This window comes from Schistocerca americana, chromosome 1 (assembly GCF_021461395.2).
Source record: "Schistocerca americana isolate TAMUIC-IGC-003095 chromosome 1, iqSchAmer2.1, whole genome shotgun sequence".
Classification (NCBI taxonomy): domain Eukaryota; kingdom Metazoa; phylum Arthropoda; class Insecta; order Orthoptera; family Acrididae; genus Schistocerca; species Schistocerca americana.
Genome location: NC_060119.1, coordinates 704,016,807 through 704,043,279, shown reverse-complemented (window position 1 = coordinate 704,043,279; position 26,473 = coordinate 704,016,807). Strand labels below are relative to the sequence as shown.

The 26,473-nt window shown below is 37.9% G+C and overlaps 1 protein-coding gene across 5 annotated transcripts in view; it reads right to left on the bottom strand.

The window, feature by feature from the left end:
* Positions 1-8,695: 8,695 nt before the first annotated feature.
* LOC124609653 (exonuclease mut-7 homolog) overlaps positions 8,696-26,473 on the bottom strand; it is a 244,638-nt gene continuing 226,860 nt past the window's right edge. For 4 of the 5 annotated variants that reach the window (XM_047140093.1, XM_047140091.1, XM_047140090.1 and 1 more), the window contains exon 16: positions 8,696-9,302. In XM_047140093.1, coding sequence (XP_046996049.1) covers positions 8,877-9,302 — 426 coding nt within the window. In that variant the 3' untranslated portion in view covers positions 8,696-8,876. The remainder of the gene's footprint in view (positions 9,303-26,473) is intronic. The other variant, XR_006979496.1, reaches the window with a different exon arrangement.

The following is a 26,473-nucleotide window of genomic DNA, read 5'->3' as shown; positions in this document are numbered from 1 at the left end:
AAGAGCGTAAATCGTCTTTTGTCCACCAGTGTTAAATACTTTTCCTATTAATCTTTGGTATGGGAGTCGAATAATTATCTATACATTTATCAATAAGAAAAAATTATTAAGTTCCTTTATAAGAAGAATTATTTAAGTATGTGACACTCTACATGGACAATATTCTAATTAGTACCACTTTATGGGTAGAACACTTAAAATTCTAAGTCAAGAGCCAGATGCGTTTAAAGGAGCTGACATAACAGTCAATTTGGATAAATCAGAGTTTGCCAAGCTGCAAATTAAATTCCTAGTACACACAATTTCTGTGTGTGAAAGTAAACACAATCTGACAAAAATTAAAGCAATAAGAATTTTTCCTACCCCAAAGTGCCATAAACAACTTATGGTTTTATCATGTTCTGTAATTTCTATCATTATCATCTTCCTGGATGTTGTCCACCTTCACCTGTACATATGCAACTTTTGAAGGAGGATATTACATGGAAGTGGAATTTAGGACCACCAAGAAGAATTCAAATTAATCAAAAAAACAATTATGTGAGGCACTGATGCGTTATCATCCTGAAGCAAGCGAAAATTTCTATCTTGGCACTGATTCCAGTGATTATGCCCTTGGTGCAGAATCATATTGATTGACTGAAGTTAATGATGTCATTTGCCATCGTATAGTGACATTCATGAGTCTTGCAGTTGCTAACTGGGAGAGAAAACACAAAGTCATCGAGTGAGAAACACTTGCATTGTTTTTACTTACTAGGAAGACATACTACCATTGTCACAGATCATACAGCAATTTCATTCTTACTAAAAAGCAAACTAATGGGTAACAGACTAACTCATTGGCCGTTAGCACTTCAAGAATATGATTTTGAAAATCAACATATAGCAGAGTGGCAAAATATTGTACCATATAGTCTTTCAAAATTACTAGAGGGAAATAAACTTGTTAGTATTGAGCATCCGGGGCAGAAGAACATGAGGATTCATTTTATGAGAGTTGTAGAAGGTGGACATTTTGTACTGAAATTTCTACATAATATCATACGGGATCAGGAAGCAGTTGAAATTGTTAAGATGAAAGTATGAAGATATAAAATATGACTAAATGTAAAATATGAAAAGAGAGAAAATATGCAGATGGTGATGACAAAATACATCAGTATTATTTTAAATGTGATGGTGTGTTATATAGGAGAAGTAATATGAATTCATATAATTGGAGGCTTTGTATAGCCAAACACATTGTAGACAAAATGCTAACACATGTGCAAGTTGGCTACGTACAATTCGGACTGCCAAGTGCATGCTGAAGTTCCAAGACAGTGACATTTTTGATAACATGGTTCAGAAAGTCATATTGATATTGAAGTCTTGTGATCTATGTCACAAATCTGAGGTATCTACTGTTCAGCATAAAGGTTTTATGCACAATACTATACCTCGGAAACCTAGTGATATTCCAGTCCTTGACCTGCACAGTCTGTTGCCATGAGCTAAGGGAAACTCTACACAAATTCTAGTTGTTTTGAGCTCTGTCCATTAAGAAAAGCCAATAGCAAAATAATAATAAAAAATTAAGTGGTGAGTACTTTGTAAATATAATCAAACCAGAGTGTATTTTGTCAGACAATGGTACTCAGTTACATTGAAATCTGTGGAAAAGTTTTATGTTGGATGGCGGAATTCACGACATATTGAAAAGTCCTTACAGACCAACATTGAACCCACAGCACGAATAGGGCACTAGTGGGACACTTAGTGGGTCGAGAGGCTAGGAAACTTTCAAACAGTTTATCAGTAGTCTGTGTCATGACTCAACTGGTTTACCACAATGTACTGTTCTTTTTGGTAAAAAACCAGACAATATTTTTGATGAATAAATTAATTTTTATCAAAAGATGACCTAAAGCGAGAAGAATGACTTAAAACAGTGTTATATATGACGAAAAAAAGGGCAGAAGAAAGAAAATCTCCATGACAAAAAGTGAAGCCAGTTACATATAAAGCAGTTTACTGGATCCTAATCCAAACACATACTGAATCAGTTCATATCAATAAAGAAGTTCATTCACTATTACCATGGACTATTTAAAACTGGGAAGACTGTTCACTCTGTAGAAGTGGAGACAGTGAAATCTGGAAAATATCACAGTCTTCAGCATGCTGAAAACATAAAACCCTACCATCATTAAAAAATATTGCAAAAATGTGTTGAAAACAAACAGTTTTCCTGTAATGAACATGAGATTTACTGTAGATAGGAATAAACAGACAATAGTCAGTATGTACTGGGAGCTTAAGTTAGTAGATAGTAGTTGTTAGCCACAGTAAGTTATGATTATGTATCAAAGTACTACGGCGTTTTTAAACAGTGTACCTCGCAACACGCTACAGCAAAACAAAAACAGTAGTGCGCACACATTATATGTGTGAACTAAGTTGACACTCGGCCACTTGGCATGGTCACCCATCACAGCCACAGAACTTAGTGTCAACCTAGGCGAGTGAATGGGGGAAGGGGGGGGAGAGGGGGGGGGGGGGCACGGTTGGTTGTATGTTATAAAACCAAGTGCGGTATTTCAACTGCTGCTTGCGCACGATATGTTTCGCTGTGTCGGATCTGTCACTCACCTTTATATTAATTTGATTATGTATGGTTGCCTTTATGATTTGTTCTGTTGGTCCAGCTCCTCTGTCCCACCTTCCTGTATGAACTTCCTCTTATTATGAACTTTGATCATTTGCAGGGTGATGCTGAAATATGAGTTCATGATGACTACTTTGAGCTGTGAAATAAACTTTGAACTTTTAAGTTTCACTTCTCTATATTTTAAATTCTTCCTTTAACATGACAGATCCCCTTAATTACAACTCAAAAGAATCTAAACCTTCAATACAGTATTATACGTGTCACTCGTAGGCCATTCATCAAAGTTATATCTTTTTACATCAGAAAGTGATTCATTTGTTTTAGGCTCCCATTGACATTTTCGGTGACCCTCATGCCCCAAGTCATCCATGACACTGCCAACTGCAAGTGTCAAACCATACCTATATCTTTGTGCAGCAAGTGAGTGGCACTCATCCCCTGATGACTCGCCGTCACTCTTGTTAGTGTTCATGCACCTCTGGCCAATTTTAATTTATGTTGTATCAACTAACACAATAATCTTTAGCTGGTACAAATATTAATAGTGGACCTGGGTATTTGATAAAATGCCCTGTTACACTACATATCCCAGCACTCAACCTAAAGATGTCGTGCCAAATTACCTGTTCATAGTTATCTATTTTATTTGCTCAACATGTATTTCATATATGTTTCTCATTATTGACTCTTACCCATTTCATAATTAACACCAAACAAACCATATTTTAAAAAAAAGAAAACTAACCATATGTTGTTCATTCTGAGTATCATGCATCATATTTAAGCCCCACACCATGTTGTGACTTTCTTGTACAATGCCTAAAAACTTATTTCCTTGAAACTGCTTAAAAACTTGTCAGTAGGTGGGTATAGTTTCTTGTCTTCGTATGTTACCTCATTTAAGAGACTGATTTGCTTTAACTTAGGTGAACCTTATGTCTTGACATATATACTCTCTTATGCCTATTTTTATTACAATTTCTAGTCTTAGAGGAATCATAGTTTGACTGTATGTCCTTTGTTCTGAGGACACAGCCAGATTTCAAATACTTCTGCATGAATACACACGGAGACATAAAAGGTCCTCATACACTGTAATTAAGAAAATTATCTATCTTAACTAGCTTGTAAACATCATCTTTGGTTTGATCAATTGTCAATCCAGCCCTTTAAATCATTTCACTGCACAACTGCTGATCCCCTTCTGCAGGTAAACACTGCACAATCTTATTTCCAATCATGTGAAAGTGCCCCTTACAAATTCCTTACCAATACATTGTATAGGCCATTTCCATCTTGAATGTACCTTACCCATGGCATAGTTCATTCCCTTTCATGGATTTGTATATCTACCCCTTTATTTCTACTGTCTTCTAAGCAGGTGCACTTCCCCTTTTATTTTGAACCAAATGCACAGGATCTCCTCAGCTTTTCTCCTATTTTTCCAATTACATCAGTTTGAAGATGTTCCTTCACTTGACTGTAACCAGAAGTCAACCTATTCTCTTCCTCATTTCATATACGTTTCCTTATATTCTAATTATCTTCTTTTATTCAAAGCAAATCCACATATTTACAATATTTTATACAATAATTTCCCATCCTATGTATTTAGTTGAAGCTCAAAGCTGTATCTCTACTTTGTAGTACCTAACATGGCTCACGCTTTTCATTATTTAACACTACTATTGACATTATTCAGTAATACATGTGAGACAGTGTCACTTTGTGTTCACAACTAGTGTATGTTCTTCGGTCCACACGTCTGCTGCTCAAATGAATGACACTTCAGCCACCATGTTTTTAGTACATCATCTTCCATGCATATTCTGCTTCACACCTGTCTATTCCCCCAAAAATTTTTGATGTGCCTAAACCTATTGGCACTTAAATTACTTGTTGTAGTTGTCAACATCTTATGTGAAACAGGTGTAGTGCAATCTCAGCAATCCTGTGAAAACTGGTTAAAGGTAAACGGAAATAAGAAGGGTTCCACAATGGGACTATAGCATGGAAAGAAGGAAAACAATACCAGACCTTCTCAAGGAGAAGGAAAGGAAAAATAAGAATGGATTTGTTGAAATCAAAGAAAAGAAGACAGACCCTAAAGACAGATTCCCATCCCACCTACCACCACAAAAACGGAACCCACCTGGATAAGTTCTTCACCGAAACGCTAGAGGATGAAGAGTGTTAACATGGATTACAGAATTGCTTGCTTCGGCCTCGCTGTACTCAGCCTGAAAACTGACTTCTACCAGCCCTTATTGTATGCTTGGAGAGATTGATCTAATACCACGTGTTAAAAAAACCTTCATAAATCATAATTTGTCAATCATAAATCTTTCTTGTCTCAAGTCACATCCACCATCCACCATATGCATACATTTTCTTCCAAAATAGCCCCCATATCATAGTACATCTGCAATGTATTTGGTTCATATGATATCTATTATCTAATGATATGGAAACTAATTGTTAAATTAACTGTATCTCTATGATTTTGTAAGTTGACATAGCTATCATCAGTGACATACTTTACAGGCATTTAACAACTGACCAATAACAGATGATAATGCTTAAATTGAGTCAGTGCTGCAACTGCAAGCCAATGAAGTTCATGCAGGTTTAGCATTGTGTCAAACATGAGTTACTGTGATCATTGTAGGCTAGTATCGCACCTTCATGTGATTTTAATCAGCCATGTTCAGACAACTGTAAATATGTACCTGACTTTTTCCTTCAGGAATGGTCAGTTACACTGGAAAAATCATCTGTTATGGTCTTACAGTTGGCTACATGTTATATCACAAAAGCAGTTAATTCTTGTCCATTTCTTATGACATTGCAAAAATAGATCCACCAAAGCTCTTCCTGCCTCCCCCTTCTTAAACAGATGTTACAGACCATTCCTTGTTGGCAACAGGTAAGCCATTCAATGGACGGCACCACATGTGAGGACATGAAAGTTTTCTTCTATGTGAAGAAGATAAGGCACCAGTTCCTTTTCCAATTCTGCACACGAGACAAGTTTTCTTCCAATTTTCCACGAAATTAATTTTGAAGCCTTGCTAAATGCATCTAATGTCGATAGGGTAGGTCAAATATTTCTGCAGGCTTCAGTTTCCATATAATGCAGTTTTATTTCTGGCTGCATGAAATGCCTTGGTCACATATGTTTCAATCGATTTGTTCCTTTTTCCCTGCAGGATACATTAACATTTGTTCTCAGCATTCCAGCTAAACAAGCACTTGTTAGTCATATTCACAAAATGGTCCCAAATCTTGCTATAGCCCAAATTTAGATTATTACAAATTTTACAATTTTTAGATTAATTAGAAAATGACAAAAAATAGTAGCTATTAATACGAGACATAGTCTACAAGCTAAGATTACCTTTAACATGGTGTACTAGAGAGAAGGCTGTTTGTAAATGATGATGTTGTTGTTGTGGTCTTCAGTCCAGAGACTGGTTTGATGCAGCTCTCCATGTTACTCTATCCTGTGCAAGGCTCTTCGTCTCCCGGTACCTACTGCAACCTACATCCTTCTGAATCTGTTTAGTGTATTCATCTCTTGGTCTCCTTCTACAATTTTTACCCTCCATGCTGCCCTCCAATACTAAATTGGTGATCCCCTGATGCCTCAGAATATGCCCTACCAACCGATCCCTTCTTCTAGTCAAGTTGTGCCACGAATTTCTCTTCTCTCCAATTCTATTCAATATCTCCTCATTAGTTATGTGATCTACCCATCTAATCTTCAGCATTCTTCTGTAGCACCACATTTTGAAAGCTTCTATTCTCTTCTTGCCCAAACTATTTATCATCCATGTTTCACTACCATACATCGCTACACTCCATACAAATACTTTCAGAAACGACTTCCTGACACTTAAATCTATACTCGATGCTAACAAATTTCTCTTCTTCCAAAAACCTTTCCTTGCCATTGCCAGTCTACATTTTATATCTTCTCTACTTCAACCATCATCAGTTATTTTGCTCCCCAAATAGCAAAACTCCTTTACTACTTTAAGTGTCTCATTTCCTAATCTAATTCCCTCAGCATCACCCAGCTTAATTAGACTACATTCCATTATCCTTGTTTTGCTTTTGTTGATGTTCATCTTATATCCTCCTTTGAAGACACTGTCCATTCCTTTAAGCTGCTCTTCCAGGTCCTTTGCTGTCTCTTGCAGAATTACAATGTCATTGGTGAACCTCAACGTTTTTATTTCTTCTCCATAGATTTTAGTTCCTACTCCAAATTTTTCTTTTGTTTCCTTTATTGCTTGCTCAATATACAGATTGAATAACATCGGGGAGAGGCTACAACCCTGTCTCACTCCCTTCCCAACCACTGCTTCCTTTTCATGCCCCTCGACTCTTATAACTGCCATCTGGTTTCCGCACAAATTGTAAATAGCTTTTCGCTCCCTGTATTTTACCCCTGCCACCTTCAGAATTTGAAAGAGAGTATTCCAGTCAACATTGTCAAAAGCTTTCTCTAAGCCTACAAATGCTAGAAATGTAGGTTTGCCTTTCCTTAATCTACTTTCTAAGATAAGTCGTAGGGTCAGTATTGCCTCACGTGTTCCAAAATGTGTTTGTAAATGTATAAACTGCATAAAAATGTGATGACTACTTACATGCAAAAGTTTTAAGTTGATTAAAACTGTGTTGGCTACAATCGCATGTGACAATGAACTGACATGGCAGTTTTACAGAACCATTGATGTGGTCTGCGAGAATTATTTCCAAATTTTCTTTGTTGTCTAAAGCATCAGATGCCAGCAAGCAGGATCATACATGTACAGCATAACTAAACTGATATGCCAGTAGCTCCATCAGCTGGTGGGAATATATCAGAAGTAACACCAGCCTGCATACACAGAGCTGCTATGACAGCCACAACGTTAGAGTGGTGAGGGCAGCAGGCCTTACAAAGCTTCGCCCCAGCAACTAAACTTTCTGGATGTGAATCATCACCAAAGACAAAAAAAGAGGCATCATTAAAGCCTTGATGGACAGAGCTAAAAAAATTTGCAAGCCAGTTTATTTATGAGATGAGTTGAATCACTTATGGTTGGCTTTCAAGAAAACTCATTACTCAAGTAAGGCGGTTGATCAAGTATTCTTTCCAAAAAGAGAGAAAGACAGGACTAAAGAGGAACAACAGCTGTCAACTGGAAAAATTTTCCTCCCATTTATTAACAAAATTGTGTTTCACATCAGGAAAGTCTTGAACATGTGGGGTTGAAACAATCTTTAGAACCACCAACTAGATGAAAGAATACGTAAGAGTGGCGGGAGATGTACGGTATCACTAGCATCTCCTGAAATGTCTTAAATTCCACACAGTCATGGACAAGTATACATTGGAAATACAAAATGAAGTGTTAAGACCTGCTTAGCCGAACATAAAAGGAACTTTTGTCTGGGACATACTGAAAAAGCAGCAGTAGCAGAACATGTTTGCTGTATGGAAACCATGCATTAAAATTGAGTGAGGTGAGTGTTTTAGTGAACAAAATGCATTATCATGCATGCATGTATAGAGTGTCCATAGAGCTTCACAAAGAGCATAACTATTTTAATACAAAAGTAGTAGTTAGATAAAATATGGATGTCAACTTTTCACCAACAAATGACAATGAATTACTTTTAATTGGTAATGATGGTGCCAGCCAGAGATAATGCACATTAAGCATCATGTGGCAAATGGCAGTGTCTTCTACTCTGCTCAACAAATATGAGGCATCACCCTCAAGCCATGGTTGTAGTTTCAGATGCAGCTGTCTGAATGCAGTTGCTGATGGCTCCCCCAGTCAGAGATGAAATGTCGTGGAATAGTTTTATATATCAACTACAGCCCTTCAGCCTGGAAGTCTTCACTGAAATAAAATGCCTGTTAATGAAACTAGAAAAAGTTGGAGGTTCTTAATCAGCTTACTGTGAAGTATCATATCTTTGGTTTAAATTCTTTTATGTAAGGATATACAGTGAAAAAGAAAACCAACAAAAATAATTTAGCAAGAGTACTTTTGCATAGTATGTATTTATTACAGCACATAACAGCAGAAACATAAAAATATTTTTTTCAAAGTTTTCCAAAAATACCGTTATTGGTAAGTTATAAATAAAATCGAAATAGCAAATATATCAAAGTATTAAATGTATGAGAAACAATATGCACTCTTTAATCTTTATAAAAAGGAATCTAATCATCTTTAACAATGTCTTTCAAGGTTGAGTTCAGAGCTCTGCTGAAATGTGAACCACACCAGTAACACCTCCCACAGTCATCACAAATAAGATATTCTTTTTCTCTCTGCAGAATTGGTTCAGGTATTATACCAATCTGAATAGCAGCACCTTTTTGTGTCTTGCACTCACTCATTATAATTCCATCCTGTACATTCTGTACTTTTGCTTCTGTGTAACATGGTGGTCTTATCAATTCAGTATACATGTCATCTTCACTTGAAAAGCCTTCAGAGTCAAAACCCGCTTCTTCAACTTCTACTTCTTCTTCATCTTCAGCTTCAGCTTCTTCAGGTACAGTGTACGAAAGGCGGCGATAATTTTCAGCCAATTGCTGCATTGTATTCCTAGTTACTTTAATAAATGTGTCTCCATTACAAATCTGCAAATATTATAAATACCAGTGTATTAATTAGTGGAAAGCCTATTATTCCAGTGGGGGAAAATGGAAGAACTTCAAGCAATAATATGTTGTAAAGGGCAATTCTAATCAAAACAGCTACATTATTTTTTGAAAACAATTCTCATGTTACTTTTATACAATTTTGTACCAAAGAGAAAAGATTCATTACAACAAAATATCATGTGGAAGTAAGATCAACAGCACCACATGTAGAAGCCAATTAATTTCACACAATCACACTCTAGTTCTCATGTGTTTCAAAACTGTAAAAAAGTGAAGAAAGAAATATTTTAAGATACACACACTCATTCCTGCTTTTGATTTCCAAATTTTTAAATAAAAAATGCAATAAAACACCTGCAGTCTTTCTTCACAACATGTTGCCCATATAATTAGCTTTTGGAAAATGCTTCTAGAGGGAAGATAACATGAATCCTTATCTCATAAAGGTTGTATGTATACAATTGTACAAAATGATGAAATTTTCAGAAAGTAATGGACACTGCTTCATAATTAAAGTGCGCGTCATATATCTTGGCGGCCGAGTTTAGGTTCGTTCTGCGCATCTGACGTCACAAAACACAGTCAGCCAATGAACAGAGAACGACGTTGCCAGATCTCGACAGCAGTGCAGAGCACGGACGAGTGTCTTCAGTTTTAGAAACGTTCAGTCATAAATAAAGTAATAGAACAAAAGCAATGTCTTGATAGCAGACTTTCTTTTACAGAAAGTTTGGAAAAAGCATTCTTTATACCAATTGCTTCATATTCTATTAATTAATTAAGCCAAACAAGCAAAAAGACTCCTAATTCAGGCGATAGCAAGGAAAGGTGTTTGTTTCAATCTCACGAACTGCTTTTTCGCAATAAAGAACAGCGGTAATTGTTTATTTCCTATTGTACATCGACGAAGCGTGAGTAATTCATAGTCATACCAACAGTGTTTATAAGTAGTTGCGTGAGGTGTTAGAATCCGTATGGAGTTACACAGTTCGATGAGATGAGGTAGCGGAACTGTTAAGGTGTTGGGCTGCCAAGTGAAAGGTTACGAGTTCAAACCTTGTGCGGTGCTTAATATTTTCTTTATTTAAAAACAATATTGGAGTGCCTTACTTTACGAATTTTATTCGTTTGAATGAAATTTCTAGTGCTTTGTCTCTTCATTAACTTTTTCGCTGCTGCAGACACGTGCTCCCCGCATACCGCGCTGTGCGCGATTTTGTCATCACTGCACTTCTCGCCTGTGCAGACACATGGTGTTCCCACTGCTTTGACAAACTTATCATTCGATTTCACAAAAACTATTTGGCCAAAAAATTTGATTTTTACACGTCTTCTTGCCTGATACCTTCCCCCCCCCCCCCCCCCCCCCCCCGCCCCATAAATGACTTAATTTTGTTTTGATGTGCAGCATTAAATGTAGTAAACCATTGCACGAAATTCTGAAGAGTTTGCAGAGGTAAAAGTGCATAGCGTATACTTTCCGTATGGTCGATTTTAGTTGCCACAATGTTGAGAATGAAATGTGGACAAGATACCTAAATTTCATATAATATTTACTGTATAACAATATCTCATTTAATTTAAGTACCACATAAGTATCGTATGTAATATTGAGAAATATTCCGTCTTTCGCGACTGTAATAACAGTTTTATATACACACGGCGCATTTGGCTTTATTTTAAAGCACTTCCATTGGTGAAAGGTATGGCACATACACAATGGTATTCATGTTCTACTTCTTGTTTTTGTTCCACAGTCGCAGTTTTACCAATGGTATTGAAATATATCCCTCTTCTGCAACTGTAATAAGCGACTTATTTAGACCAGACGCGTTTCTCTCTTTTGAAGCATCATAATAGGACTGTATTTTGTGTCCTCCATTGCCAAGTCATCTTTCGTAGTTTTGTGCTGCGGTAGCACAATATTCAACGTTTGTGTTGGCCCATCAGTGTTTTAGCAAATAAATGCTGTTTGTGTGTGCCACACACAAAATTATATTTGACATAGCATTGAGCACTTCACTGACAGACGGTATATTCAAGTCCTAATGTTTTTGTAAGTCCACAGTTTTGTTTAATGTATTTTGTCTACTTCCTTTTGATTGATTGAAGTGCTTTAAAATAAAGCCAAACGTGCCCAGTGTAAGTAAAACTTTTGTTACAGTCGCGAAAGGTGGAATATTTCTCAGTATTACATACGACACTTATGTGGTACTTAAATTAAATGAAATATATAGGTATCTTGTCCACATTTCATTCTCAACATTGTGGCAACTAAAATCGACCATACGGAAAGTATACTCTATGGACATTTACCTCTGCAAACTCTTCAATATTTCGTGCAAAGGTTTACTATATTTAATGCTGCATAATAACTGTGTTGAACATCGAAACAAAATTAAGTCATTTATGGGGGGAAGGTATCAGTCAAGAAGATAGGTAAAAATCTAATTTTTGAGCCAAATAGTTTTTGTGGAATCGAATGATAAAGAGTGTCAAAGCAGTCGGAACACAATGTGTCTGCACAGGCGAGCAGTGCAGTGACAAAATCGCCCACAGCGCGGAATGCAGGGAGCACATCTTTGTAGCAGCGAAAGGGTTAATGCGGCCGTGGTGGTTTACTTCATAAAGCTTTTTAAATAAAATAAACTTAACTAATATTCCACATGTTTATTATTCAAGGCTATATATTTATGTCTGAACATAGTCACCTTGTGGTGAACACATTTCTCCCAATGAGAGACCAGTATATTGCACTGCAGAATGTGTGACTTTGTTGACAGAGCCACAACCTCACCTCTGCTTGCATTACTTCATCACTGTGAGAGTGAGATTCTCAACAGTGTTCTTTAGGTTTTGGAAACAAATGAAAATCAGATGGAGCCGCATCAGGACTCTATGTAGGATCATTAATGACTGTGAACCCACAATGTCAGATTGTTGCAGCACCCATCTGTGATCTCGCATTGTCATGCTGAAGGAGAGGGTGTTCCATGTGTGCATGTTGTTGTTGTTGTTGTTGTGTTGATGTGGTCTTCAGTCCTGAGACTGGTTTGATGCACCTCTCCATGCTACCCTATCCTGTGTAGGCTTCTTCATCTCCCAGTACTTACTGCAACCTACATCCTTCTGAATCAGCTTAGTGTATTCATCTCTTGGTCTCCCTCTACGATTCTTACCCTCCACGCTGCCCTCAAATGCTAAATTTGTGATCCCTTGATGCCTCAGAACATGTCCTACCAACCGGTCCCTCCTTCTTGTCAAGTTGTGCCACAAACTCCATGCAAATACTTTCAGAAACGACTTCCTGACACTTAAATCTATACTCGATGTTAACAAATTTCTCTTCTTCAGAAACGCTTTCCTTGCCATTGCCAGCCTACATTTTATATCTTCTCTACTTCGACCATCACCAGTTATTTTGCTCCCCAATTAGCAAAACTCCTTTACTACTTTAAGTATCTCATTTCCTAATCTAATTCCCTCAGCATGAACTCTTCAAATTTGAAACTCTATTACAGCATGCTCTTTTTCACACACCAACACAGTTGTGTTAGGCACCAGCATGTTACACACAATTCGGAGCCCTCTAGTGGTAGAAGGTTGCAACCTTTGTCAACCAAACGGGAAAGTTGACTGAGTAATCTGCACGACATGTAATATCTCAACCAATATTGAGAACAGAATAAGAAATTCAAAAGCATTACTTTTCGGCAAGAAGCTCTTGTTGGAGTTCTGGAAGCTTATGACTAAGAATACAGAATTATAGGAGTAGTTTAGCCAGCTGTGCACATCTGCCATGGCACAATCAGATTCTAAGTACAAGTCACTTTTAATGACCTTAAGGCAGTCAAAGCTAACACAGCTGCCTTGCCTTCTCCCACTGCTAGTGCCATGCTCATGGTCATTTTCATTTCATGCTTTTTGGGAATACCCAATGAGAATGTAAACACACATTTGTGATGTGGGTCACCCCTGCTCGTGGCCAGGTGTTTTTTTTTTTTTTGTGGAATGTGGGAGGGTTCAAGTTGTACAGAAATGCACATACTTTTGTCAAATCGGTTGATGCTTTGAAAAATGCTGAGAAGATTGACACCATGACGAAGGGTTTAGCAGAGTGGTATTCCAATAAAAGAGGCACAAGTTATTACTGTGACTAACTTTCTACCTTTGGGCAAAGCTTGAGTGAAGACTTTGAGGCATTTGCAAGCAGAATAAGGGCTGTCTCACGCAAAACTTATGCCTTTGGCCAGGACGTGACAAATCATGAAGCACTTTTGCAAAAGGCATAAATGTACGCGGTTGATGTTTTCATTCATAATATAAACCTGCAGATTCCTGGTGAAGTTAAACTGGCTTCCCCAACCTCTCTCCACGAAGTGATATATTTGGCATTGTTACAAGAAGAAACAAGGCAAGCAGCAACAAGCCATGCCATGTGTTTGCTAGCGTTACCGTTTCAGAAGATGTAGGGGAGATGGCCGCACGCCCAATAAGTGCTTGGCTTTCTACTGCCCTAACTATCAGAAGTTGGACACTTATGAATGCACTGCCCATTATAGTCAAATAGGCAAGCCTTCTTTTAATGACTGCTATGCTAAATGGCATATTGTTGTGACACTCTCTCACGTATTTCGCAATAATACCTTCTGACTTACATGACTTTTAAAGACGACTTTTATCCTAAGAAATGCACCTGCTACATTTCAAATACTTGTCAACTCCTTATTACAAGGTTTGAAACCCACGACATGTTTGGTGCATTTAGATGACATTATCATATTTCCTTGAAGCATTGAGAGGCACAATGAGTGATCAAGGAATGTGTTGGCGAGATTACAGAATGCCAACTTGAGCTACAATTTGGATAAATGTTCTTTTGCAGAACCTGTGGACTATTTTCCTGCTCCTACTGCTTTAAAAGAGTTACAGTTTTCTAGGACTGGTGAACTATTATTGTCATTTTATAAAAGGCTATGAGTTTCAACAAAGCTTTTAAAAGGCTACTGGAGAAGGGAGTACCCTTTGATTGGTCTGAAAAATAAAAAATTGCCATGCAATGAGTTCTTGTTTTGCAATGCCTCAGATTTTGCCGTACGTGCATTTTATGCCAGGAACAAGGTGGTGAAGACAAACCAATTGTTTATGCTTCTCACTAGCTTATCAAAGCTGAAGTTGTTATAGCAAAACAGGAAACGAATTGTTAGCCTCAGTGTTTGGAGTTAATTATTTTAAATCTTATTTGTGTAGTGGAAAATTCACTTGGTAGCTGACCATACTGCCCTTTTATGGCTCTTGAATTTAAAAGCTCCCAGCCACTGTCTGATGGCTGGGTTTTGAAACTGATTGATTATGGTTATGATGTACACCATAAACCAGCCAAATGTCATCAAAATGCAGATGTCTTGAGTAGAAATGTTTGTGTACTGTAGGTAAATGACGTACTTATCACATAGTTGAAGGAAGCACATCAAATGTAAACAGTATGCCACCCTTGCAGATTTTTTATATGGAGATGGTATATTATACCCCACGATCCCTCTCAGAACCTGAATGGTAATACCACAGCCTATACAAACTCTTTATCATTGCTGATAGCATACTAGCATGTCACAATGGCAAATGAACAACAAATGATTGCATTGCTACCCTTTATTGGTGGTGTACTAACCACAGGACACTGAAAGGTATATATGTCCATGTCTTCCATGCACACAGCAAACACAACAAATTTGGCCACAAATTCCACTGCAGATCTTCCCACAAGCTTCTAGGCCATTTGAAACTGTGGCTTTGGTTATAATGAGACCCTTTCCCCAGACACAGCAAGAAAATAAATATACTCTATTGATTATTGATCACTTTTCCCACTAGCTAGTGCTAGTGCTGATATGATGGCAGAGACTATGGCAAAAACATTTGTGAATCATTTGGTACTGCCGTTTGGAAGTCCCAATGCCATATTGAGGGACCAGAGAACATATTTGATGTCTGCATTATTTGTACATGTGTGCAAACTGTTAAGAATTAAAAAGTGCAGAACCACCCCCTTCCACCCCAAATCAATGGCTGCATTGAACAGATGGTCGACTTAAGTGATAGTCCATTTTGACATTTCAAGCCCTGTCAGGGGAACATTGTGCAACCCCTGCCTGCTACATCAGTAGAACTGCTGAGAGGTAAAACTTGCATTGGTAGAAGAGTGCCAAAGATGATGGAGCCAGTGCCTCTGTCATGGCCCAGGTATGCCCTACGCTCCAAGTATCCCTATTCACTTTGCTGTTTTTTTCAGTCTCCTGCCCTTATTTACTTGAGGATGGGCAATATGATGCCATCATATGTCTTATTTACCCTCCCATGCAGCATCTGTTTACTTGTTGCACATTATTTGATTGTTTCTGCCTGTGTACATGCCTGCAGTTGTTATTTTTTGTCATATTTGTGGAGGGGGTGGTGAACAAAGAGGCTACCTCTTTAATGAGAGCAATCAGGCCTTAGACCAACTGGAAGAAAATTATGCAGTGAAGAGTCTTTAGCTTCACCAGTAATGAGTACAGAGTGTAAATCTAATTAATAACCTACATGCCAGGAAAGGCCCTTATTGCCACTAGTGTTGAATTATTTAAAGAAGTTTCTGCCCACTCACATTGGGTTCTAACAGTTTTGGCAATACTGACTCGAATGTATGCACCAAGGCCCATGGTCACTGGCGTAAGAATTAGAGCCAGGGTGTGGGCACTTTGACTTCTGTCCAATTTTTAGAGTTTATTACAGTAATAAATGTCATGCCAAAAATAAGCATCATCAACTGTCACTTAACAGGAAGTGTGTAAGGTTAATTAATCCACAAATCCTCACCAGTAAGCAGGAGGTCAGTGGTTTATGTGTTTGTGGATTAATTACTGCTTACTGGTGAGGGAATCTGCCAAGGCTCGCCTGACATGATTCATTGCCTGCACTTAAAAGTTCATTCCACAGTCCACTATTCTTGCTTGTGGTCAAACCTCAATGTGGCCTTCCAGGTGTTAACCACCAAAACAGCTCATCCCACTGGTCAGCTACTCCCTTCCTCATCTAAGCTGAGCAACAATCATAGTAATTTGCTGTAATCTCTCGTTAAATAAAAGTGGAGGAGAGGCATCCCTGCAGCAACTGAGCTTCTCACCCTGGGATCAGTTATAACTAGCCATCCAGCTGCACCATTGCAAAATGGCAATTCTCGCCTGTAATCCCAATAACTGATTTACATTATTCATTGTGTTTTTTATGGAAGACTTTATGTCCCACTAACTTCTCCGACCCCAATTAGAGGGTAAAACGAGTGAACCACATTTTAGTAATTGTAAAGAGTAATTACAATTAGTATGGACCTGAGACACACAGCTGATCTCAGAGGACATTTGTCTGCCATTATCACAACTCCGTTTCTCACAAATGCAAGCAGTGGTACAAGTGGCCACTCGGAGCATTATAACATGACTGCCCTTAGTAAGATAACTGGATACATGATTATTCTACAATAACTGAAATAATTTGGTATAGTAATGCTAATGTGACTTGAAAATTCTGAACACACTATTCACATAAAGATATCCAAAGATATACATGGGAAAGACCATTATTACAGCAGAAATCAATAATTGATTACATAATTACCAAGCAACGGCCAAAAATGGTAGTTCAAGACCTTAGAGTCATGTGGGGAGACAACTGTGAGTCTGGTCACTACTTAGTTTTAGCAAAGTTGACATACCCATTTAGGAGAAAACAATCAACAACAGGACAAGTGGCTGACCACAGCTAACATCAAAAATTAGAGCAGGCAAGGTATAAGCTCTTTCTCCTGAAGCAGTTCAGCATCAAGGATTTATTTCAATGTAGATTAGAAAACGAATTAAAAGTGATTCCAGAATATGACAATGTTGAAGTAGAATATGAAAATACTAAAAAAGCACTTACAAAAATTTCTCTAGAGGTACTAGGGACTGAAAGTAAAAGTCTAGGTATATGGGATCATCCATGAATGTCCGATGACCTGAAAATGTTGATTAGGGAAAAGAAAAAGCTCTTCAAAAAATGGTCATCAACTAAATCACTACAGGACAGGCAAAACTACCAGATAACAGATTATGAATTAAGAAACAGAATTAAATTAGAAAAGAACAAGATGTGGGAACAGAAATGTATTGAAACTGACAGTCTAATAGGTGGATCAGAAACAACAGAAGTGTGGAGGACAATTACCAGTATGACGAAAACGCAAGTAAACAAAGCAGTAGACAACCTAATTCCCTTAAAGGAATGGAAAAAGCATCACGCAGACCTTTCAACTGAAGACAGGCCATATTACACAGAAGGGAACAAAGAGAAAATGGAAGTAACTGATCGAAATATAAACATTACAATAGAGGAAGTGAATTGTGCATTAATTAAAATGAAGAATGGCTGATCACCAGTCCAGGAAACATTCCTGTTGAATTACTGAAGGCTGGAGGAAGATATCTGAAGAAACGAATAACCTGCCTGATGAACAACTGTTGTAAAACGATTGAAATTCCCTCAGAATGGAAAAAGTCATATATGGTTTCTATTTTCAAGCAAGGGAATAGAAAAGACACAAACTGCTATAGAGACATTAGTGTCAACTGTACAATGAACTGTTTATTTGGCAAGATAATGTTTGAAAAAATTAGACAAAATGTTGGTCACCATATTGGGGAAGACCAGAGCAGGTTTAGGCAGAACAGATCATGTACAGATAAACTATTTATTTTACAACAATTAATGGTGAAATTTATAGTAGTATGGAAGGAACTACACATTGCCTTTGTAGATTTAGCAAAATCTTACAATAAAGTCCCTAAATCTAAGCAGTGGGAAGCTATGAAAGATATAGGTGTGGATGATCACCTTTTACAAATTATCATTGAAATGCACGGAGACAATGTGGGACAGATTAAACGAGGTTCAAAGTTATCAGTACCTATTAATGTTACTAAAGGTTTGCGACAAGGTTGCAGTATGTCACCAATCTTGTTCAATTTATATGTGGAAGTGGCTCTCTGAAATTGGAAGAACAGCTATAGAGGAATGGGAATCACTGTCAACGATGTAAAGATATTTTCATTAAGTTTTGCTGACAATCAAGCTATTATAGCACAAGATGATGATGACGACCTAGAGTTCATGACATGATGATTATATCAGTAATACAACAGGTGGGGACTACAAAAAATGGTTCAAATGGCTCTGAGCACTATGGGACTTAACATCTATGGTCGTCAGTCCCCTAGAACTTAGAACTACTTAAACCCAACTAACCTAAGGACATACACAACACCCAGTCGGCGGGGACTACAAATGAGTCTAACAAGAACAGAGTTTCAAGATTTTAAACATGGCTGCAGCAGCAACTGTTAAAATTCTTCACAATAAAGGATGGCAGCCAAAAACAGTTGCAGGATAGAATTTTTTTATTAAAATTCTTGACCAAGGTTTTGGTACATATAAATATACCTTCATCAGAAGTACATTTCTAAAATTACATCATGCACTGGAGAATAATGAAACAATTATGCCAAAAGGCGTCGTCAGTAATTAAAATATCATCTCCATTTGTACGACATGTGTAATGGGTACAGGATCCTGTACCCATTACACATGTCGTACAAATGGAGATGATATTTTAATTACTGACGACGCCTTTTGGCATAATTGTTTCATTATTCTCCAGTGCATGATGTAATTTTAGAAATGTACTTCTGATGAAGGTATATTTATATGTACCGAAACCTTGGTCAAGAATTTTAATAAAAAAATTCTATCCTGCAACTGTTTTTGGCTGCCATCCTTTATTGTGAAGAACAGAGTATCTGGTGGTGAATAGTGATGCTACATTTGAAGTACACATCAATGACAAAGCAGTTATGAGACAGGTAGAGAAATTTATATATCTCGGGGCACATAATGAGAAAAATTGATTGGGCGATACAAAAGTAAAATACAGAATACAGCATAGCAGAAAAGTGTTCGGGTGTATGAATTCTTTTTGGTGGGATAAGAATATTTCCAACAGCAATATGAAAAGAGTAGGTAAGATAATGGTTGAATCAGGGCAATGCTATGGATCACAACTGTGGATCTTAAATGTGGATCTCAAAAGAAGACTAATAGCTGTGGAAATGGATTATTTGCGTAGGAGTGCCAGAATACCAAGAATTGAAAGGAAAACTAATGATGAAGTAAGAACTAGAATGAAGGCAAATGATACAGTGACAGATAGCATTGAAAGAAAATCATTAAAATGATATGGCCATATGATGATAATGCCAGATCATTGGTTGCCAAAGAAGGTTTATGAATGGAAACCACCCAGCTGACATAAGTGCGGAAGACCACGACGTTCTTGGACAGACCACATAAATGGAGTAATGGAACATCGCAGCATTGACAAGGAAGATGTGCTGGATAAAGAGGCTTGGCAGAGGATAAAAGGAATACAACAATGTTGTTGTTAATTAATCTTTGTATTGATTAATCTCGTAATAATAAATAAATAAATGATAGCTGCTATTAATCAGGTGCAGTGAAATAACGGGAAATCTATACGGACAATGTTTTCATAGGTCGGTATGCTACAATTTTAAAAGAATTATTAAATCTTTCGAGAAGAAATACAGTGCATGGCATACAAATAATTTACTTAAATGACATTAGAAATTGTAAAAACACATGACTATCTTTGATGGATTAAACATATTCCTGTCACGTACATTGGGCACATGTGAGCAAAAGTTGGAGAATAACTTTCGTCTCCATCATTATTTTATTGACAGAGAGGGGAATAGTTATTCATCTTCATAGGCCAAAGAAAACGGTTTAGACCATGGTGAGATTCTAAAGAGTGGAAATGGAATAGATAGTACTCAACATCTGACCCAATAATACAATTTCTATCTCCGTAAGGGACATCCTTCACTCTTAAAACATTCCCGTTTCAGTAACTTATTTTCCTGGTTGTGCATCACTATACATTACCAGCTCTTCTGCAAACACCTGTGTGTCTTACTGGTTAATGATAATCCTATCACTTTGCACCACTTAAATGGCTGCTTTCCCACAGTAAACCTAATTCTCCTGCTCTATTGGTATTCCACAGTGTCTCCTCTATAGTAAATCTTATACCCTCCCCACTTACTAAGATATTCAGAAAGGGGGCGATCTGTGTTCTCACTCAGATTACCTGTAGGAGATTTCCAGACTTCAAGGAGAAATTAAACGCTATGGAGAGAAGTAAATTTTTGACTTGTAGGTGTTAAATAAATGAGGCCAATGCCAGAGAGGTTCTTTCTACAAAGCCATGGGTAATTATTTGTTAAGACCACTCAAATTATCACTGTATAAGTCTGCTTTTCCATATTAGAGAATGCGATCATGAAGGAACTTTTGCTGGCAGAACAGCTGACACATTCTCTGCCCATGGCCATTCAGCCCCACAGTGGTTGCCATCATGAAATAAGGCATGGCTTACAAGGAGAGGTCATCAGCAGTGGGTTTGAGTTTTTGAAACCACCTATGTGGTTATGTAGGTTAAGAGCCCAGGTATCTCAGCTAGCAGCCATTTGACCTGATGGGCCCCAATTTGTAATTGGCAAAAAAATTTGGAATTTTGTGCAGCAAATAGCCTGGTTTGTGATGTAATGGAAAGAATAGTAGTTTCACATGCAGGAGGTTGTGGGTTCAAATCTTGTCAGGTGCAGTAACTTTTTTATGTTTAAATCTTTATCGAAATGACTTTGATTATCATTTTTATTTAGTTAACTTATTTAAATGTAATTTTTTTATTTCTGTTCCTTTGTCATATAATTTTAATAATAATATTAACTTCTTCATTTGCTCTCCTTTTTCTGCCTATTATCTTCTCTCCACTTGAAATCTTTGTTCATGTGTTTTTAATTAATTTTGATTGAATTTCTTTTGTTTAATCACCCTGTTTTTTTCATCCACATAACTGCATTCATTATATCTATTTATCATTTTGTTTGAACTTCATTACACTTATAAACCCTTCTTTCATTTAAATCTTCTTCAGCATTATTATATCCATAGTGCAATAAGTATTTAAGTTACGTTTTAATATTTGTATGATGACACCATGAAAAAAATTACAGATCAGGTAGCGAAAAATTCATTTTTCACACCAGTGCACAGTCAATATAAATAGATTGTTTGGTCTTTCGTTTACTAACTGATAGACTGGAATTTTCAAATAACTGAATATTATAATAGAAAAATGTAATTAAATTCATCTTCACAAAAATTCTGAATGGAAAGAAAATGATATAAAGAAAAAAATGAAACAAATGAAAACAGATCATACAGTGATTAAAATAATGTAACAAAGGAAGAGGAGAAAAAACACTATTAAATCAATTAAATGAATAAAAATGGTGATCAAAGTGATTTCGATAAAGAATTGAAAATTACTACACCTGTTGAGATTCAAATCCACAACCTCTTGCTTGTGAAGCTATTATCCTATCCAGTACACCGCACAACCAAATTACATAGTTCAACTTTTTTAATGTTACTGACCATCATCCAAAATTTGGTATTTTTTTCAATGACTCGCAAATGTGGGCTCACCAGGGTGAACGGCTGTAGGGCGCAATATCTGGGATCTTCACCTACAGCACTGTATATTTGGCTTCAAAAAGTCGATCCCAGTACAGGGGACCTCTGATTGTTAGACGCCCTTCATCTTTCAACTACAGCCCGCTGTCACCTCATCACTGAATGGAAACACACACACCAATATTGTGCATGGCACACATGGATGCCATCTGTCAAACCTGTGTCACTTTGGAATGAGGGGTTTCCTTGTCTTATTACAACCATGCATGAAGTTTGACTCTCAATGGTTTTTCCTCTTCAGTCCCTTGAATAACTCATCTCTCAAATGTTAGGAGCACAAGCCATACGAGAGTCAAAGTGTGAGATATGCATTATTCAGAAACAAGATACATGTACTGCCCGTTCACCTTACCATATCAACAAAAAGAGTACCCATCCACCCCTTCACCTTGCATCTACCACACAGGCATACAAAATTACACAGTTCGCTGTGTCAAGATTCTGCTAATACAATCCCACTTCTTAGACTGCCTTTCACAGCTGAGCTCTGTCAATAGCACCCGTTGCTTCAGTGTCAGGACTGTTTGGCAAAGTACGCATATATGGTGTGCTAGTCACTATAGTGCAATCAACTGCACACAGCCTGCTCATATGCAAAAAGAGAGTTTCAACAAAACTTCGGCCATGAGAGTCATTAGATGCCTACCCACGCTAACGGTGGCACCTGCTTTGTCATTTGTGTGTCGTAAGGCCTGCAGTTGGCTTAGTAGTACCTGTAAATGATTCCCCCTGTGTGTTAAGAGTCCTTGGAGATCCAGCATACTTTCACCTGACAACTTATTGGTAAACCAGATCATACGAATACATTCTCGGAATAGCAAGTAGGAGAGTCTCTGTGTGGTAACATCCTAAGAACATAGTTGGAAGTCATAACCTACTCACACCTAAGTATCAGGTTATATGAGCTATGCACTTCCACAATTTTGAGGATTGTTGCAGGAACCGTTGATGTCAGGATGGACAATTTCTTTGAAAATGGAGTAAGAGGGTGTCCAACATTGGCTGATTGTGTATTCCCACTAAAAATTGAAGAACCCATTTTTAGGCAGTTTTCATTTATTAGTAGCCTCCACCAACTCTACAGTCTTCCTAATCTGTAGTTCCTGCTATACTTGTGCCAATTACAAGCCATCAGACTTTTTATAGAGAGACCTCAAATAAACTAGTTACTACAGACAGTATAGGCATCTGCAGGCTCATTCACCTAATCCCTTAATAGACCCACTCTCTCACAGCATCAGTAGACAATAACCTCACATAGACATCATTGCACATTAATATTTCACTTCATTTGCTTCCATCACTTTTATCCAGTGTCAAGATGCTGAATGACACATTGACTATAACTATGGCGACTGTGCTCCCTCTGTACTTACGATCACATATTTGTTTTACCTAAGTTAAATCTGCAAAAATGAGGAAGCAATAGATTCTCCAATGAAACCTGCTCAATATGCTGTAGCAGTTAAGTCGAGGCAGCCAACTGCTGGCACTGACTCACCAGATATAGTGTATCAGCTTGGATCCTGTACCTCATCACTGTGGAGTGTGCCAAGTCAGCTGCTGTACCTGCATTTGGCAACACCACTGCCTCACGCAGCCCCACCTCTTTTTGCTACTATTCTGCTCTTCTGTGGCCTGGAAATAACTTAGTTTCTAGATCCTTCTTCAACACCACGTTAACTGTGAAAAGTACACCTACTCTTCTTGCAGCACAGAAGACCTAAACACTTACGTCTAGTTATCATGTAATCAAATGCCTTATTGCTTACTTTCTTTTATCTTGCATTGTGCCACTGTAACCAAAAGGTGTGACTAAGTGAATTTCAGTTACCTGAGTTGCACAGATGTGGAGACTACTCATTGATAATAATTTACTCTTTATTGCCAACACATGTGTTTCATTTATATACACACAGGCTTAGGCTAGTTACATAATGGTTAATTTGTGGGAGGAGTCTCCACTTGGACTTCATCCACTGCATGCGTGACATGATGAAAAATGTTTTATTTGTGGTATTTGCCATAATGTACCTGATAACTGATGTTTTATTATTTGTTATGTTTACTGACTTGGGTGTTTTATGTGCCCCTATGCCAGGAGAGACTGTACCATCATGTAATCATTTGTCAGTTCATTTGCTAAGCTCTTATGCAGAGAACTGATTTACACTTCATACTGTCTGCTGCCCCCACGTCCTCCACATGCCCTTGTGTTGATAAGCCACCCTTGTCTTGCTTACTAGTTTGTTTTTGAGTCTATCCTATTAATGAAAAGCCTTCATGTTTGCATTTTTACACTATTTCGGGGAATAGCTTTCCACCGGTTTGAGTATGTTATGGGATCAGTGGAATATTATTTTTTCATTAAAACTCTGAAGAAATCACTTCTAGTGTCTGTGTTGCCTCTTGCCACAGTGGTATGCAACATCAGTTCACCTTGCTTGCCACACTGCTGTTGTGCATTTTCCTCACCATCAGCACTTGCCACTGTCCCCAGTTTATAGTGTAAGAACATGATGTGTACCTTACCTATTATCTACCTCTGCCCTGCATCTGAACCATGAAGAAGCGACTGGTCTCGCTGTTCTAACTTGCTCCTTCCCTGTGAATCCCTGTTTCCAGTCTGGTTCCAAGCCAGCATTCTTACACAGTGTGCAAGAGTGACTGAGATGATATGGTTTGGAGGGGAAACCAAATATTCTAGCTCTATTCAAAAGGTCTCTTCAAATTTCCATGTAAAGCCATATTTTTGCAATTTCACTCACCCTAAAGCCTACGACCAGACTAACCAGCAGTAGCCCTCACCCGAAGATACATGCAGACACTAGTCTCATATTTCACTCCCTTCCTTACCACCTGAAAACTTGTCTCTACACTGAAAATGGTTCAGATTATCTACATCAATTCTGGATTCACAAGAAAAATAGGACTTATTCCAGTTGATTGTACTCTGTGCCTGTAATGTTAACCATTGTCATAGCCTGTTAGGATGACACACTTTTTCTTCTAACCTACTGGGTATTACTCTGACCCACAGCTAGTGTTGTTTAATGGTTCCCATTGTGATACAATCACAACCACATTTAGGATGTAGAAATGCCTGTTATACAATCTCATTGTAAGCTTACACCCGCCCCTGCTGTATTTACAGAATTACTTTCAAAGGCACATTCCCATGACAATTGGTCGGTGTCGCTATCTATCAGATGACCATCTGTTGCAATCGTTTGACAAACACTTCATGCGTGTAAGGGGACAGATCATTACAGAGCACTATACTGTGCATATCAATGACTGGCACCATTGAAGAAATATGTTGGTCTTAATGCTACATAACTCCGTTTCAGATGCACTACCTCTAGTTTTTATTGGGGTGGCCATATGGCTCTCATATCAAAAAGGCTAATGTACACGACTTAGTATGTTGCCTAAGAAAGTTCTACTGGAGACTCAACCACCGTGCCACTACAATCAGTGAAGGACAAGAAAATGCATTGACCCTCCCTTAAGTTTTACGTTTAATTGAAAGAATTACTTACATAAACTGTGGCGACAAAGGATGTGTAAGTTGAAGATTTGAGTACATAGTGAGTTGACACAAGGTCAATGTGAATAGTATCGCCTTTTTGTGTGCTATTAATGCGTTTGGTTGAGCTATGTTAAAATGAATCAGTACTGTGTTAAACTATACTTTACTGTTTAAACTCCAAAGAAGATTTCAATCAGTTACCACTTTTGTCAAAATAAGAAGTGGGAAGGGGAAGGATTGTGCACAGTCCACCCATTTGAAGGAAATAAGGACAAATCATTTTAATTTTTTTTATTTTAGAGTAAAGTTTTGTGCTTCAAGAGGCAACTGTCAAGACCATTCCCAGCCTGTCCTCCATCTCCACACATGATGTTGGGCTAAGCACACTTCCCACATTAAAGAACGATGACACAGGAATGCCTCGGCTACAGCATCAATAGCAATTCTCAACCAACAGGAGTAGGAAAGGATCACGTGGGCACTTTGATGCCAGCATCTAATACCCAAGGTGGAGACACTTCTCTCTCTCGGTCTATAGCTTCCTCTCTGCTAACACATTCCTCTGTTGCTCTCTGGAACTTTGGTCATTGTGAGCACCTGCTAACAGATGGCAACTTCCCTAGATGCAACATCTGTACCCCTTTACTGTGAATAAACACTTTACAAAGTTATTTTCACTGTCTTATTTGTAAATGCAACAAGACCTGAATGCACACCTGCCTGTTCTATTCTGGCCATTCCTGTACAACAGATTATCATCCCTGTGAAGACTTCCTTCTCTGTTCCCCAGAACTGAACCTTAGAAACCACTCTCTCTCAATTCTACTATAAACATTAATTAAGGGAAACTATCTTAGAACACATCTCAATTTTGTGTGTGTGTGTGTGTGTGTGGGGGGGGGGGGGGGGGGGGGGGGGGGGA